At 31.1% G+C, this 13,103-nt stretch overlaps 1 protein-coding gene across 1 annotated transcript in view; it reads left to right on the top strand.

Moving 5' to 3' along the window:
* The first annotated feature begins 8,086 nt into the window (after positions 1-8,086).
* Positions 8,087-13,103, top strand: part of LOC112465753 (tyrosine aminotransferase) — a 21,798-nt gene continuing 16,781 nt past the window's right edge. The window contains exon 1 of the mRNA XM_025033475.1: positions 8,087-8,449. Within this exon, the coding sequence (XP_024889243.1) occupies positions 8,305-8,449 (145 nt within the window). The 5' untranslated portion in view covers positions 8,087-8,304. The remainder of the gene's footprint in view (positions 8,450-13,103) is intronic.

Genomic DNA, 13,103 nt, shown 5'->3' with positions numbered 1-13,103 from the left:
CCGATCCTAAATAGTGCGCGAGGGCAAGTTTCGCATATGAAACGACGAAAAATTTTTATAAAGCTTGAGAGGAAAGATATAAAGAAGAGCGATAAAAAAACGAAGCAATTACTCTTTAATCTTTCGTACGCGAATATTTTGCGAATGATGATTGATACCCACATCTATATTACTGTTATACATGTCCTTTACACAGTTTAACAAAAAAATTGGCAGAGAAAAGTGTGTTTTAACCGTTCCACGTAGGAAATATTTTCCAGTGTTTTTTCCACAGCATATTTACTTCAAGCGAATCCAAGAGATGTTTTTCGCACAGCACTCATTTTACCGCAAAAGTAAGAAGTTTATTCCAGTTATTATGAAAGTAGTTTACTTTTTGCCTATATAGACGTAGATGTATTTTTATTATAGATTATAATCACTATAAAAATTTGCCAGCACGAAAGTGCGAAGCATATTGTACAGAGGCATAAAAGAGTAACGCGATTTGATAACAAATTTTGATAAATTTGCGTTAAATTTCTGTTAGTAAAAATTAAGACTTAAATTAGAACAATGTTAAATATTAAGTAGAATTAATAGCTTATCTTGAATGTTTTGTCAAGTTCGACAAACAATGAGCATGAATTTAATTTTTACTAAATTGCAAACGAATTTGAATATTAACGCAATATTCATTGAAAAATTATTTTGTTTTTCAATTTTAATATTCTAATATTAATTTTAATATTATTTTTTAATTCTATCACATTTATGAGATAAATATGTGATAAAAAATAGTTTATTAAATTTTCGGTTAAATTTACTTTAAATTCATCGAAGAATCTCAGAGCTATTAATCTTGCCCTGAGACAGCTGTATATGTTTTATATATCGTTACACGCAAGGCTATTCGTTTACTCGTGCAGCACGCGAGTAAACTGTCATCCTTGCGATTTTTCGCGGCGATTTTACGCATATGCTCGAACGCCGTCTCGTTATGGTAATCTGTTTTTTAAGAAAGGAAATCGCTAGCGCACTAACATCGCGAGGCACTTTAAAGTTTCGAAGGGCTGTCTTCGTGTCAAGAAAGTTAAAACGCTCGCAGGAATTCTATAAGAAATTGATCAAGATCAATGTCAGTCAAAAGCTGTTTAATCTTTAATTAGCCCGGTAAAAATCCATTTCAGAAGGATTTTAAGAGTTTAAAATCCTAAAAGTAACAGTAAATGATAAGTAATATTTAATTTTCTTCTTACTTTGCACGCAATTTGTAAATCTGTTGACCTTTAAAAAGATATTTCCTTCGATTTGATATAATTAAGTCTTGATAACGTAATTATTGGGATCTATATAAATACGTAAAATTTAACATTTAATATGTAACATTTCCATCCCTAAAATTCTTGCATTTTCTCGCAACAACATTGCAAAATTAGCTCACTATTCGGTCAAATACAAGTAACAGAAATTACATTAAAATCTGATTTCTCCAGAGTTACCTTAAGGTCGTTAATGTAAGAAAGAGAAAGACAAATAAATCAATATTGCACATACAACAAATATAAATACTCCAATTTCACAATATATATGATATAATTTACATTTTATGTATACTTTTTCTGCATTATTCTGAGAAAATAAAGTCGCTTCTTCACGCTTGTTAAGAATTTATTTATCCGAAGGCTGTTGGAGATGGAATTTCTCGGATTTCGATCAAGATGTTAAAACGCAATACGAAGTATATAATAGCTGCGTGTTATTTACTTCGCAGTGGCTGATATCGGCAATAGATTCATTAGCATATGTTTTCGTTTCTTACGTGCAAACAGCCTCTCACTCGCGTTTGTCACGCCACATTCGATTCAGGGTGTGAGCGCGGACGCCTCGTTGAATGGCACGAGGATTGAATCGAAACGGAACACAATGCTGCGGCCGTAATGCACGCGGCGGAGCTTGCACTCTTCCGCAAGTTTCCGTCGAGATACTGTGACATTTCCTCATGCATACATCAAGTCGACCCACAGACACGATATTTCGAGTGCTCTAAAATACGGTACGCGAAAGCCATAGAATTACGCGAATTTATTTTTATAATGTATAGTCTCTTGTCGCATGCTTTTCTGTTATTGTTTGTTCAGCTTTTTGTGTTATTCACTCTTAAAAAAGACATGTTAAATGAACGTTAAGATCTCGAATGTTGAAGAGATTGGTAATGCAACTAATTTCATATAATTCTATTCATTATTGTCTTCGCAAAAATCGGTTTAAACGCAAAGGAATGTGTTTAATTGCCTATTTACAGAAAATAACACACTGGAATTAAATACGACAGTGACGCATATACAAATATGTTTTTCACTGACAACCTAGTTATTAACTGATCATCATTATACTTTATTATCAACGATACTTCTTTTCAATAGAAGTTCTTATAAATATGCAGATTTTAATAAGAATTCTTCAATGCGTAAGATTATAGTCTGTACTTATTTTTACTAGAATAATTAAGAATCAAAGAGAATGTCAAAATTACATAGAAACATGCGTAAAAGCAATGTCAGAGTGATGTTAAAGTATTATAATGGGGAAAAGTTGTGCGACGGATACAGGCGGTATGCAGTCCACTGATTCCAAAAAGACTTGTTGATAGCGCTTCTGACAAAAATGTCTTCTTTACCGTAACGTTGCCAGATAAACTATAACAGTTTTTGTCGGTAAAATTATATTTGTCATATCCTATATTCTGCATTTTTGAAATTAAAATAATTTCACCGACAAGAACTATTACGTCAGTTTCTGGCAACGGTATACGATAAAGAAGACACTTTTATCGGAAGCGCTGTCAACAAGTCTTTTTGGGGTCAGTCAACGTGGTCAGCATAGCAACCAGAGACGAGCCTCCAAGGAAGAGCCAACTACGCAACTTCTTTAAGGAACTAGAATAATGAAATTCAAATAATTTCTCCTTACGAAAGAAATCAGAGACGTATATCTCAGCGTGTGATGTCACGTATTTAAATACGTCATTAACGAAACTAATTAGCTATAATGGGATGACGAATCGGAATGTGGATTTTTAATGAGAAATGACGTACTCGATAAAGCCTTTTCTTAAAGTTCAAGAATTTTTTAAGATTTACAAGTAAATAAAAATTTATTTTGCTATTTATTTTGTTTAATTTATTTTGTTTAAATGCAAAATTGAACTTGTTAATTATAATAAAATTCTAGACACACAGATTACGATTACTAAAAATATTATAAGCATTCCAAAGTATTTGCATAAATTTTCCATACATTATTTTTTACATACAGCTTACATTGCGATTGGGGTTCGTGTTCGATCGCGGTCATTTATCAGTGTTATTTATTAAAACGATAATTTGCTAGTATTTAGGGAGCAAAGCTCTGCACAAAATTTATTCAGGATAAAGCTCTATCGAACTGTAATCTATTTAGCTAGACCGTGAAATTGCATCACAGAAATGCCAATTTATATCGTTCGTCCGCAATCAACGTTTGATTTTCAATTTTAACAGATAAAAATGGCAAGATTGAATTGAAGAGTCGGCTTTTGCATTTTTTAATTAATAGATAAAGGCTATATATGCATTGATAGATTTAATATAAAGGAAATTCTTATCTTTATGGTCATAAGCGATATTTCGTGCTGTGACATTTTACGGTTTTATACGATACGTTATACGATCTCCTTTTTAAACGCGGTAATATTTTGCGTTGCACGTTTGAGAAATATCATTGCTATAACATTACTTCCTACTCAGGATTCTCGTCTCGAAGAAAAGTCCGATATATCTCAGTATCGATTGACGTCTCGTAGTAGGAAAGTTTACGAGGGAATCTCAAAGAGCGCGTAGCTAGGAGAGACGCTGTTCGTCGTAAAGGAATCCTGCTGAGGCCAATGTGTTTAGCATAGCAAGCGAGTCGAGCCTCCAACGAGAGGAGCCTTGGTTCGACACACGTGCCGCATCTTATAAAATAGCGCCACGAAACGTGAAATTCCATCTTGGCCCAGTCCCGACAGCCCGATAAAGTTTGACAACATCACCGAAACCGGCGTCGCAGCATTCCTTCTGAAGAGACTCATTTTGAAAGGAGGAAAACCTCGCTAAAAAGTTTCCATCGTGCTTTTAATTTAGTAAATTTCCAGTTGATTTTGTCTTCCATTAGAATCCATCGGGTAGGCAGAGAGAACGGAGAGAAAAAGAACACTTTTATTTTTCTAAAAATATAACATCGCGAGCTTTCTGTAGGATTCAGTAAGGATGTCCTCGATTTTCAACATCGTGAATAGCTCGTCACAAAATTTCGCGGACAATGATGTGTACAAATAACTCGTAAAAATTACCAAAAAGAAAAATAAAATACAAGTAAAATGTGTATTTTATGTTAAGCACATTAAAAAATTTGCTGTTGTTACGTGCGATGATAAATATATTCATTTTATGTAATAAAATTCTTTAATTACTTTAATGGCCTTATTTTTAAGAGAATTTGATATTTCCATTGCCTGTAATATAAAATTAGTTTTGAAAAATAAGTTTTTAGGAAAAATACTTTTTCATAATACGTAAAAACTTTAATATTATTTAATTTTAAATTAATATTGCATTTTTTATATATCAACCATATCTTTTTACGGTTCAAATATTTTTACATTAACATATCCTAGTAAAAATTTTATATACAAATCCTCTTTTAAAAAAAATATATTTACTAATAAGACTAATGGCCGCATGTAAAAGCATTGATAAAATTTTTGATATAAAAAATTATTCATAAAATAGTATTTGATATGATACATCATGCTTTCATTTAACGTTTTCAACTTATGAGATACGAGCGTAGAAATATGAAAAATTTTTTAATTGAATAAAAATACGTAAAAATACGTTTTTAAATTTAAAGCTAATACTTTCGTAATATAGAAATATAATAAAAATATTATACAAAAATAGTACAAAACTTATTTCTTTTAATTATTATGTAGAATAAAGCAAGTGTGTAGCATTTAACTCCCTGTCTTAAGATTTAATTCGTGATCGCGCGTATCATAGTTGCAATGTCGCTCGCACGCTGAGATAAATCAAAGCTTTGGCAATATGTTTAATCTCCTTTTACTGATCCTCTGGTAAGTAACAATATCTTGAGATTAAACTTTTAATACCTATAATGCAATTGGTTTCTTATATTCAATTTGTATCATAAGCCTCACTTGTGATGTTTATTATGTTTGGCCTATAATTCTTAATACGATGAATCCCATTCGATATTATAAGGCAAGATATTAATTAGCTTTATGTTTTATTTCGTCCATTCAGATGGTTTATTCTATTAGAGAAAAAATTTGACAAGTACGAAATTGAATAGATATCTCGATTTAAATATAGATTTGAAAACAACAAACAAATATATTAATATTTGTTGAAAGTTAATATTTGTTAAAATATTAAGATGTAAAAATTAAAATGTATTTCCGGCAGATACAGATATATTTATAATTTTATTAATATATGTATCATATGCGTCGCACGGAATCTCTATTTTGATTTTAATAGCAAATATCTCGATTATTTCAGTGAGTCTTCTACACTGATTTTTTTTCCTGAGAAAATGTTAAAAAGTAATATTACTTCTTAAAGTTTGTTAATATTTAGTTATTATTAAAAATGTTTCATTAATTAAACATTTTAGATTAAAATTCGAAAAAAATAGATTTCCATAGAATCGATTAAATAAAATTTATGTAAGTAAAATCAAAAGTTCGTATCATTAATTGTATGGAATTAACTAACATAATTAATTAATAAGATTTCTGCAACATGTATAATTAATCTAAGCTTAATTTGCGAAGAACTCTACGTTGACGAAGCAATTTAAAATTAAAAGAGACAAAAGTTCCTGAAGCTTTTACATTAATAGGTAGTCTTTAGATGAAGTTTTTAAAATAAAATATTATTTTTTAAAAATTCTTTTAATTATTAAGCCTTTGTACATTACTTATATTATTAATATTGCCATCGTGGATGTCATGGTTGTGCTTTTTATATCAAAATCTGTTTCAATTTCTCTCATATTAATTATCTTCCTAAATTTATCACCAAATATAATATCGTCAATATGTATTAACAAGAAATATCGCTCGTCTTTATGCAAAATTGCCGACCGAGTTCAGAGCGAATGTTCCGTGCGCGCTTTAATATAATATTGAAGCTTTATTTAATCCATATGTATATCTATGTGCTGTTACAATTTCATTTGAATTTGCATTTTCCAATAGCGACATTTGGCAGTCGCTCGTCGTCTACTCAGTTAACTTTATATGATGCATGAAAATGTTATATACGTAATTATCAGTAGGTCAGTACTACATTAAATCTAGCGTAATAACAGCTTGAAGAAAAATATATATCATAACGCTTAGAGATAGCATATATATTATATAATAATAAAGAATATATTTAAAGTGATTATATAGGGGAGATCGGGGCAAACTCGACACCGGGGCAAACTTGACACTAAGCTTTTTGCCAATTTAAATCTATCGTAGAAACTTGCCTTTCCTACTGTAAATGCGTCTTTATGTGTTATATTATCAATGGAATTTAGTGACATTCTGAGTTATGACGTAATTTTTAGCGTAACATAAACGTTTTTGATGGTAAAAAGTAATTTTTCTGATCTCTCGAAAATTTCTACTCTTTCATCGAGTTTTACTCTTGCGAATCTACCGGTAAGTGATTTTGATGGGAAATTCGATGCTCTGTACGAATCCGATAATAGTTTTTGCATATTTTCAAAATTTGTATATCTTTGAAGTGACAAAAGTGAAAAACGACGTTCGGTCGACACCACCCCGTTTTATCGGCTCCTAATAACAAACGATGCTTGTCATGCTGCTATATAGCCCATGACAAATGTGTGTGCACGTCTAATCGCAAATTTACTTGCATAAATTGTTTTTCAGACATGAGTTTAGATGAAAACAATTAAATGTTCAACAATTTTTGTTCTCATTATTTTCAATGATTGTTTTACTTAATTCCGAATTTTTGTACTTTCTAAATACACGATAAACAATGTATGTTTAGTTCCAGACAATAAAAAATAACTTCCAGATCAAATTGTGCCGATCAGGCAAAGTGTCGAGTTTGCCCCGGCATTTTTCAATTTGAAAATTTGTCTTTGCGTCACTTTTCTTTTCTTGGGGACAAAACTAAGTAACGTGCATCAAAACTTCCTTAAGCAATTTTGTACCTCAAGAAACACTCTTTAAATGTGTACCATTAAATTTGCTTGAAAATTTTAATTAATTGTTAAAAATTGCGTTTGAAAAAATCATGTCGAGTTTGCCCCGGTCTCCCCTACATAGAAAATTAATCATTATTTTAATTAATTTTTTCTCAGCGAAAAATAGAAGCTTATAATGAAATTTATTTTGCACGTTTGCAAGAAATTAAGGGAATAATGGAATCGAGAAATGATGAATTTCGCTTTTATGCGCATGTGCTTCTTCAGTTGACCATTTCTGTTTGATTTTGCGCAGATAGCAATCATTTTTGCGTCTAATTTACTTATTCATCCCTGACATTTGCCGAGCGTATAGATGCAGTGGGAGGAACGCCGCGTTGAACTCAATTAACGAGCAAACGCACGTTCGCGAAGTCGTCGTTGTCGTAGTCGTCGAACCGAAACAGCAACAGCGCTCGAATAATCTCTACGACTGGTAACTCGGAGTAAACAGTTACAAGGTATAATTGCATAAACATTAGAGAGATGCAACAAAATAGAGAGCCGATGGAGTTAACGTTACATTTTAAACTCCGGTGGCGCAACGGAGACGGAGACAGAGACGGAGACTGGCGGAGGAGAAACGGAGAAACGGTGAGGCACACTCTGTTTGTACCTGCGTCGATGACAACTACGTCGAAGTTGCTCGATACGCTACGTTTCCCTACGTATAAGTAGAGAATCCATTTAATTAATTATAAAAGAAGGTGTGGTGCCGAACGGACCAATCCGACCGGTTCGTTTGTCCTCCAGCCTCCGTCGAGCATTTTGATTATTAGCGCGCTGACGCGATTGAGGCTCAGTGACGGAGAACCAGCTGCACCAGAATCGTCGATCGTATCGATAGTGCATCAGCTGTATGAGGGCCGTCGATAGTGAACATTGATATCTGAGAGTCGAGCGGCAACGTAAACGTTCCCTTGGAGATACATACACGTGCGTCCGCTGGTTGTCTACCGCGGCGAAAATCAGCAGATAAAACTTCCGAGAGGCTTCTTCGCGAGCGACAAGATGTCCGTGCCCAGTTTCCGAACTGAATGTTGGAACGTTTGCGCCTCCGATATCGCACGGAAAACGCACAATCCTATAAGGTCGATTGTGGAGAATATCGTTGTCGAACCGAATCCTAGCAAGCCGATGATTGCGCTGTCCATTGGTGAGTTTATTCCACATGTATAAGAATCGTGTTATCGTGGATCCAGTGTTGAAAACATTGAAGGGCAAAAGGGAAAAAGCGATCAATGTTCATCCGGAGTAATTTCGAGAAAAATGCAATTTTAGGTTTCAAGATATCAAATATCTTAGGAAGCTATTAAAAAAAAAAGTATTGACAGTGAATATCGGAATGCATAATGTTTATTTAGTGTTTATATTGTATGTTGGACTCTGATAGTTCTTCCCCACAAGCGCGTGGAGTGTAATCATTTTTCCCCAGCATTGCACAGTATACATCTTTCCAATGAATTATAACTGTTCTTGATCAAAACATAATTATGAATTAGAATAATGAAAGTTCTTTGAAAATGCGAGATAGCACGACCAGATCAATTTTGACAAAAAGTGGACTTTGATCCTGTCTTGCCCCTGTACCCTTCACTTACTCTTCTCTATAAAAAAGAAACTTTTTGTTCTTAAAGGCAAGAATAATCGAGCGAAGAAGTATAGATGTGGTAAAGTAAAATTGGACTTGTATTATACCCAGTTGATGATTTTTTTCATCAAATGGAACGACAAGTAAGCGAGTATTTTTTATATTTTCCAAAATCAGAATTAAAAAAAAATTAAACTGCAACTAAATAGTGTAAAATGAAAAACTTGATAATCAATTATACTATAAACTTGTTACATCTATGTGTGGCTAAGTAGATTTTTAAGTAATTTTATGGCAAATCTTTATTCAAATATTTTCTTAAGATACATGTCTTGTTCTAAAATATATATAAATTAAAAAACACAATATTTCTTAATTTATTATATCTAAGCGAGATATGTGTTAATATGCCTCATATATTAAAAGATACAAGTGGGATTTTTATATTATGTTCAAAATAATTTAAAAAATTATTCTGTCTATAAATCAATAATTAAGTGAAAAGGAGGCATAACAAGGTTACGTTATTGTCTTAATCTTTAATTGACAGACATTTCGGCCTGACATTAGGCCGTCCTCAGTATAAATTAAACAAATTATACATATCAAAGCATCCTAATAAACTTTAGAGCCGCAGTAAACTCATTAGTTTTTTTTATCGCAATATAAAATAATTTATGAATTCTGTTTATTTTACATATTTTGAATTTTATAATTTTATATCACAGAAACTCATTTTTTAATTATAATATATATAATATACACTCATCTCTCGATTTGCGCGGTACTTTTTATTGCAGTTTCTTTTGCGTTTATTGCACGATCTTTTTTATACGAGGTCAGAAAATATATCTTCCTATAATATTTAATGAAATGATATGATACATAAAAAAAGCCAAAAGTTCTTATTTGATTAGGTTTATTACATTATTCTTAACTTTTTTGGTTGATTTGTGGAGCACATCAAGCTTATCCGCGTGATAATAAATTTACTTTTTCTTGTATTTTTCGTGCAAATAGAGCAAAATAAATATGAAATAAATATTTTTACAACATACGAGCTTCTCTTACGTATTTTTTTTGTACTGGCAGACTTTATTTACACAATTTTTAACCGCGTGAAAAAAATGTGGAACAAATTCATGACTACACGTGTAACCATTAGATACTAGTATAATTTATTATAATTTAAGGACAAAATATTTACATTTACATTACAGTTAAAGGTACTTAACTATCACATATATTTAGTTTCAAAGCATTTTTATCACTAATTGCTTCTTTGATAGTGAAATGCACGTAGTAATAATGTCCGTTTCAGTTCGTACATCATAAAGTATATATATAATCAAAAAAGGTAAAAAAAAGGCGCCAAGTACACGCAATGTATTTTGTAAATTCAAAAATCCAACCTAAGTGGTAGCTTTATTTCTTTTTCACAAAATTATGTTACTTAACTCAAGTGAGTGCCAAGTTCTTTTACAAGAAAAATTTACTTATTTTATTTTAATTAAATATTTTTATTTTGTACCGTTACTTCTTTAATTCTTTATGATTAAAATAATTCTTTGTAATATTAAAAATTGATTCAGGAGAATTAAGAAGCTATTACCACTTGGGTTGGAATAGGAAGACCTTTGAATAGGAACACAAAGATACCACTTGGGTTTTATTTTTTAAAAGTAGTTGCACGACAATTATTTTTCAAAGCAATATACATATTCTCTTTGCAATTGGCGCAATTTAATTTAAAGATTTCACATCTTTTTTTGAAATACATGTCACTTGAGTTGAGTTAGGTAACATAATTTTGTGAAGAAGAAATAAAGCTATCACTTAGGTTGGATTTTTGAATTTACAAAATACATTGCGTGTACTTGGCACCTTTTTTTTACCTTTTTTGAAAAGGTAATTTTGTACTGATATCACGGATTTTGTAGTGTTAAGTAGAGATCGGCAAAAAATTTTCATTTTTTATTTTTTAATTATTCACGAAATTAGAAATAATAAATAAAATTTTTATTGAATTAGTAAATTAGTAATTAGTCACAAAAAATTACTATTTACATAAAAATTAATAATATTTAAATAAAAGTGAAATATAAATTACTTAAAGAATTGGTAATTTGTCAGAGAAAAATTTCTAGTTCGTGAAAGTTAGTATTTAGGTGAAAATGAATTAATTTTTTTTGCAAATTGGTAATTAGTAGAAATAAATTCTTTATTATTAAAATAATTAATAGTTTAGTTCAAAAATGAATTACTATTTATTTAAAGATTAATAATTAATGGAAAATAATTATTAATTTTTTCGATAATAAATAGACCACCCAAAAAAAAATATTCTGCCGATAAGTGGGGAATTCCTCTTAGCAGTTCCTCTAAGCAAAAAAAACATTATATGAAGAATATCCTTCTTTAAGTAATACGTATTACTTTATAAATGAGTGGATGCGTAAGCTATAATCAAGAGTAAATTCCTCTACAGTAAATTCAACTATTAGCCTCTTAAAATAAGAGGATATGCTAGATATTTGCGGCGCGCGCGTTAAAGTTAAAAGACGATCGTCTTATTAGCTACGCGATGCGTACGCTACCACACGAGACGCCCGTGTAGAAAGTTCAGCCCCTTGCACAATGCCAGGCAACAGGCAATAGGAACAGGAAATAATAAAAAATCGTTAATTACAACCTAAAATATTCGAATGTTATGATTTGTTGGCAACAGGCAATAGACACATAATTTCCAACGTGACGGAAACTCCTGTGTCTATTGCCTGTGTCACTGTTTATTCTGCATTTATATACATTGATTTCTGATTTTTATTCCCTGTTCCTATTGCCTGTTGTCTTTATTAAGAATGGCCTTATATAACATAAGTCCTCGATCATTAGTTATATATTAGGGATGCCATAAGAAAGATTTCCTTATTTTAACCTGATGAGGTCCCTATCATTATTTATTAGGGATTCCATAAGAAAGGTTTCCTTATTTTTATCTAATAAGGTCCTTGTAAGGATTTGATAAGGATGTTTTAACTTCATAAATACTTATTTATTAGGGCTAACCGGATAAGGTCCCGATCATTATTTATTAGGGATGCCATAAGAAACGTTTTCTTATTTTTGTCTATTGAGGCCCTTGTAAGGATTTGATAAGAATGTTTTAACGTTTTAACTTTATAAACATATTATTTTCATAAATATATTTACGAACACAAAATTTCATAATAAGCCGGCACTGGTTTCTGACATTCACCCGACATTAAGAAATATTATATCATATATCTTATATCCAATTCAAAATTTTATTACTCTTTTTAAACTGAATTTGTTTATTAAGATGATTTTTGGAAAATTATATATTTGCGCTGGTTATGTAGACAATATATAACACTTACATCAAATTAAGAAGTGGTCTACCATGTAAGGCAGTTGGCTCACGATCCAGAGGTCCCGAGTTCGATCCCACCAAGGTAAGTGTTTTTTCCAATACAAAAAAATATTTATAATCATAGACTACATCTTAAGAAACAAATTTAGTTATAAAATAGTAATAAAATTTCAAAATAAATAATTTTTTTTATTTATTTCGGGTGAATATCGGAAATCAATGTCCTCTAATATTAAGAGGATTGCACAATCTTGAATCTAGAGTCTCATGATTAGAGGATATTCCTCTACAGTTTAAAACATCTTCTTAAGGCCCTATTTCAGAGGAAAATCCTCTAGCATGAACCAGGAACCGCTAAACTGCAGAATATTTTTTTTTGGGTGACTAAATAGAATATTCGTAGTAAACGATGTTTTTTTTCCCCGAATAGTAATATTTACCCCCCAAAAATTTTTTTTGTAAAAAAGGACCATTTTTAAATAATTTTGTATGAGGGCCCCTTTTTTATTTATTTTTATTTTTATTTTTATTTTCTCACATTAATTTATTCTTCATCGACACCATCCTTGAAAATTAGGCAAATTTTGACACCGGTTTCCAGAAAATCGGTCCATTAATGAGTGAGTAGTTCGCAGTCAGACAGACAGACAGGCGAACATTAGAAAAATTTTAGAACCGGTTTTCCATAAAATTGATCTAAGTTAGAGAATCATGAGATAGTATACCAAATTTGGTTGTTCTAATTCGAAAACTGTAGATTTGCATAGCGGACAAACATGCATACATACATTCATTTATATATATATATATATATATATATATATA

This window comes from Temnothorax curvispinosus, unplaced genomic scaffold (genome assembly GCF_003070985.1).
Source record: "Temnothorax curvispinosus isolate PA1 unplaced genomic scaffold, ASM307098v1 QBEX01015484.1, whole genome shotgun sequence".
Taxonomy (NCBI): Eukaryota; Metazoa; Arthropoda; class Insecta; order Hymenoptera; family Formicidae; genus Temnothorax; species Temnothorax curvispinosus.
Note: the sequence above shows the minus strand (reverse complement) of the source record. Positions and strands in the feature narration are given on the sequence as shown.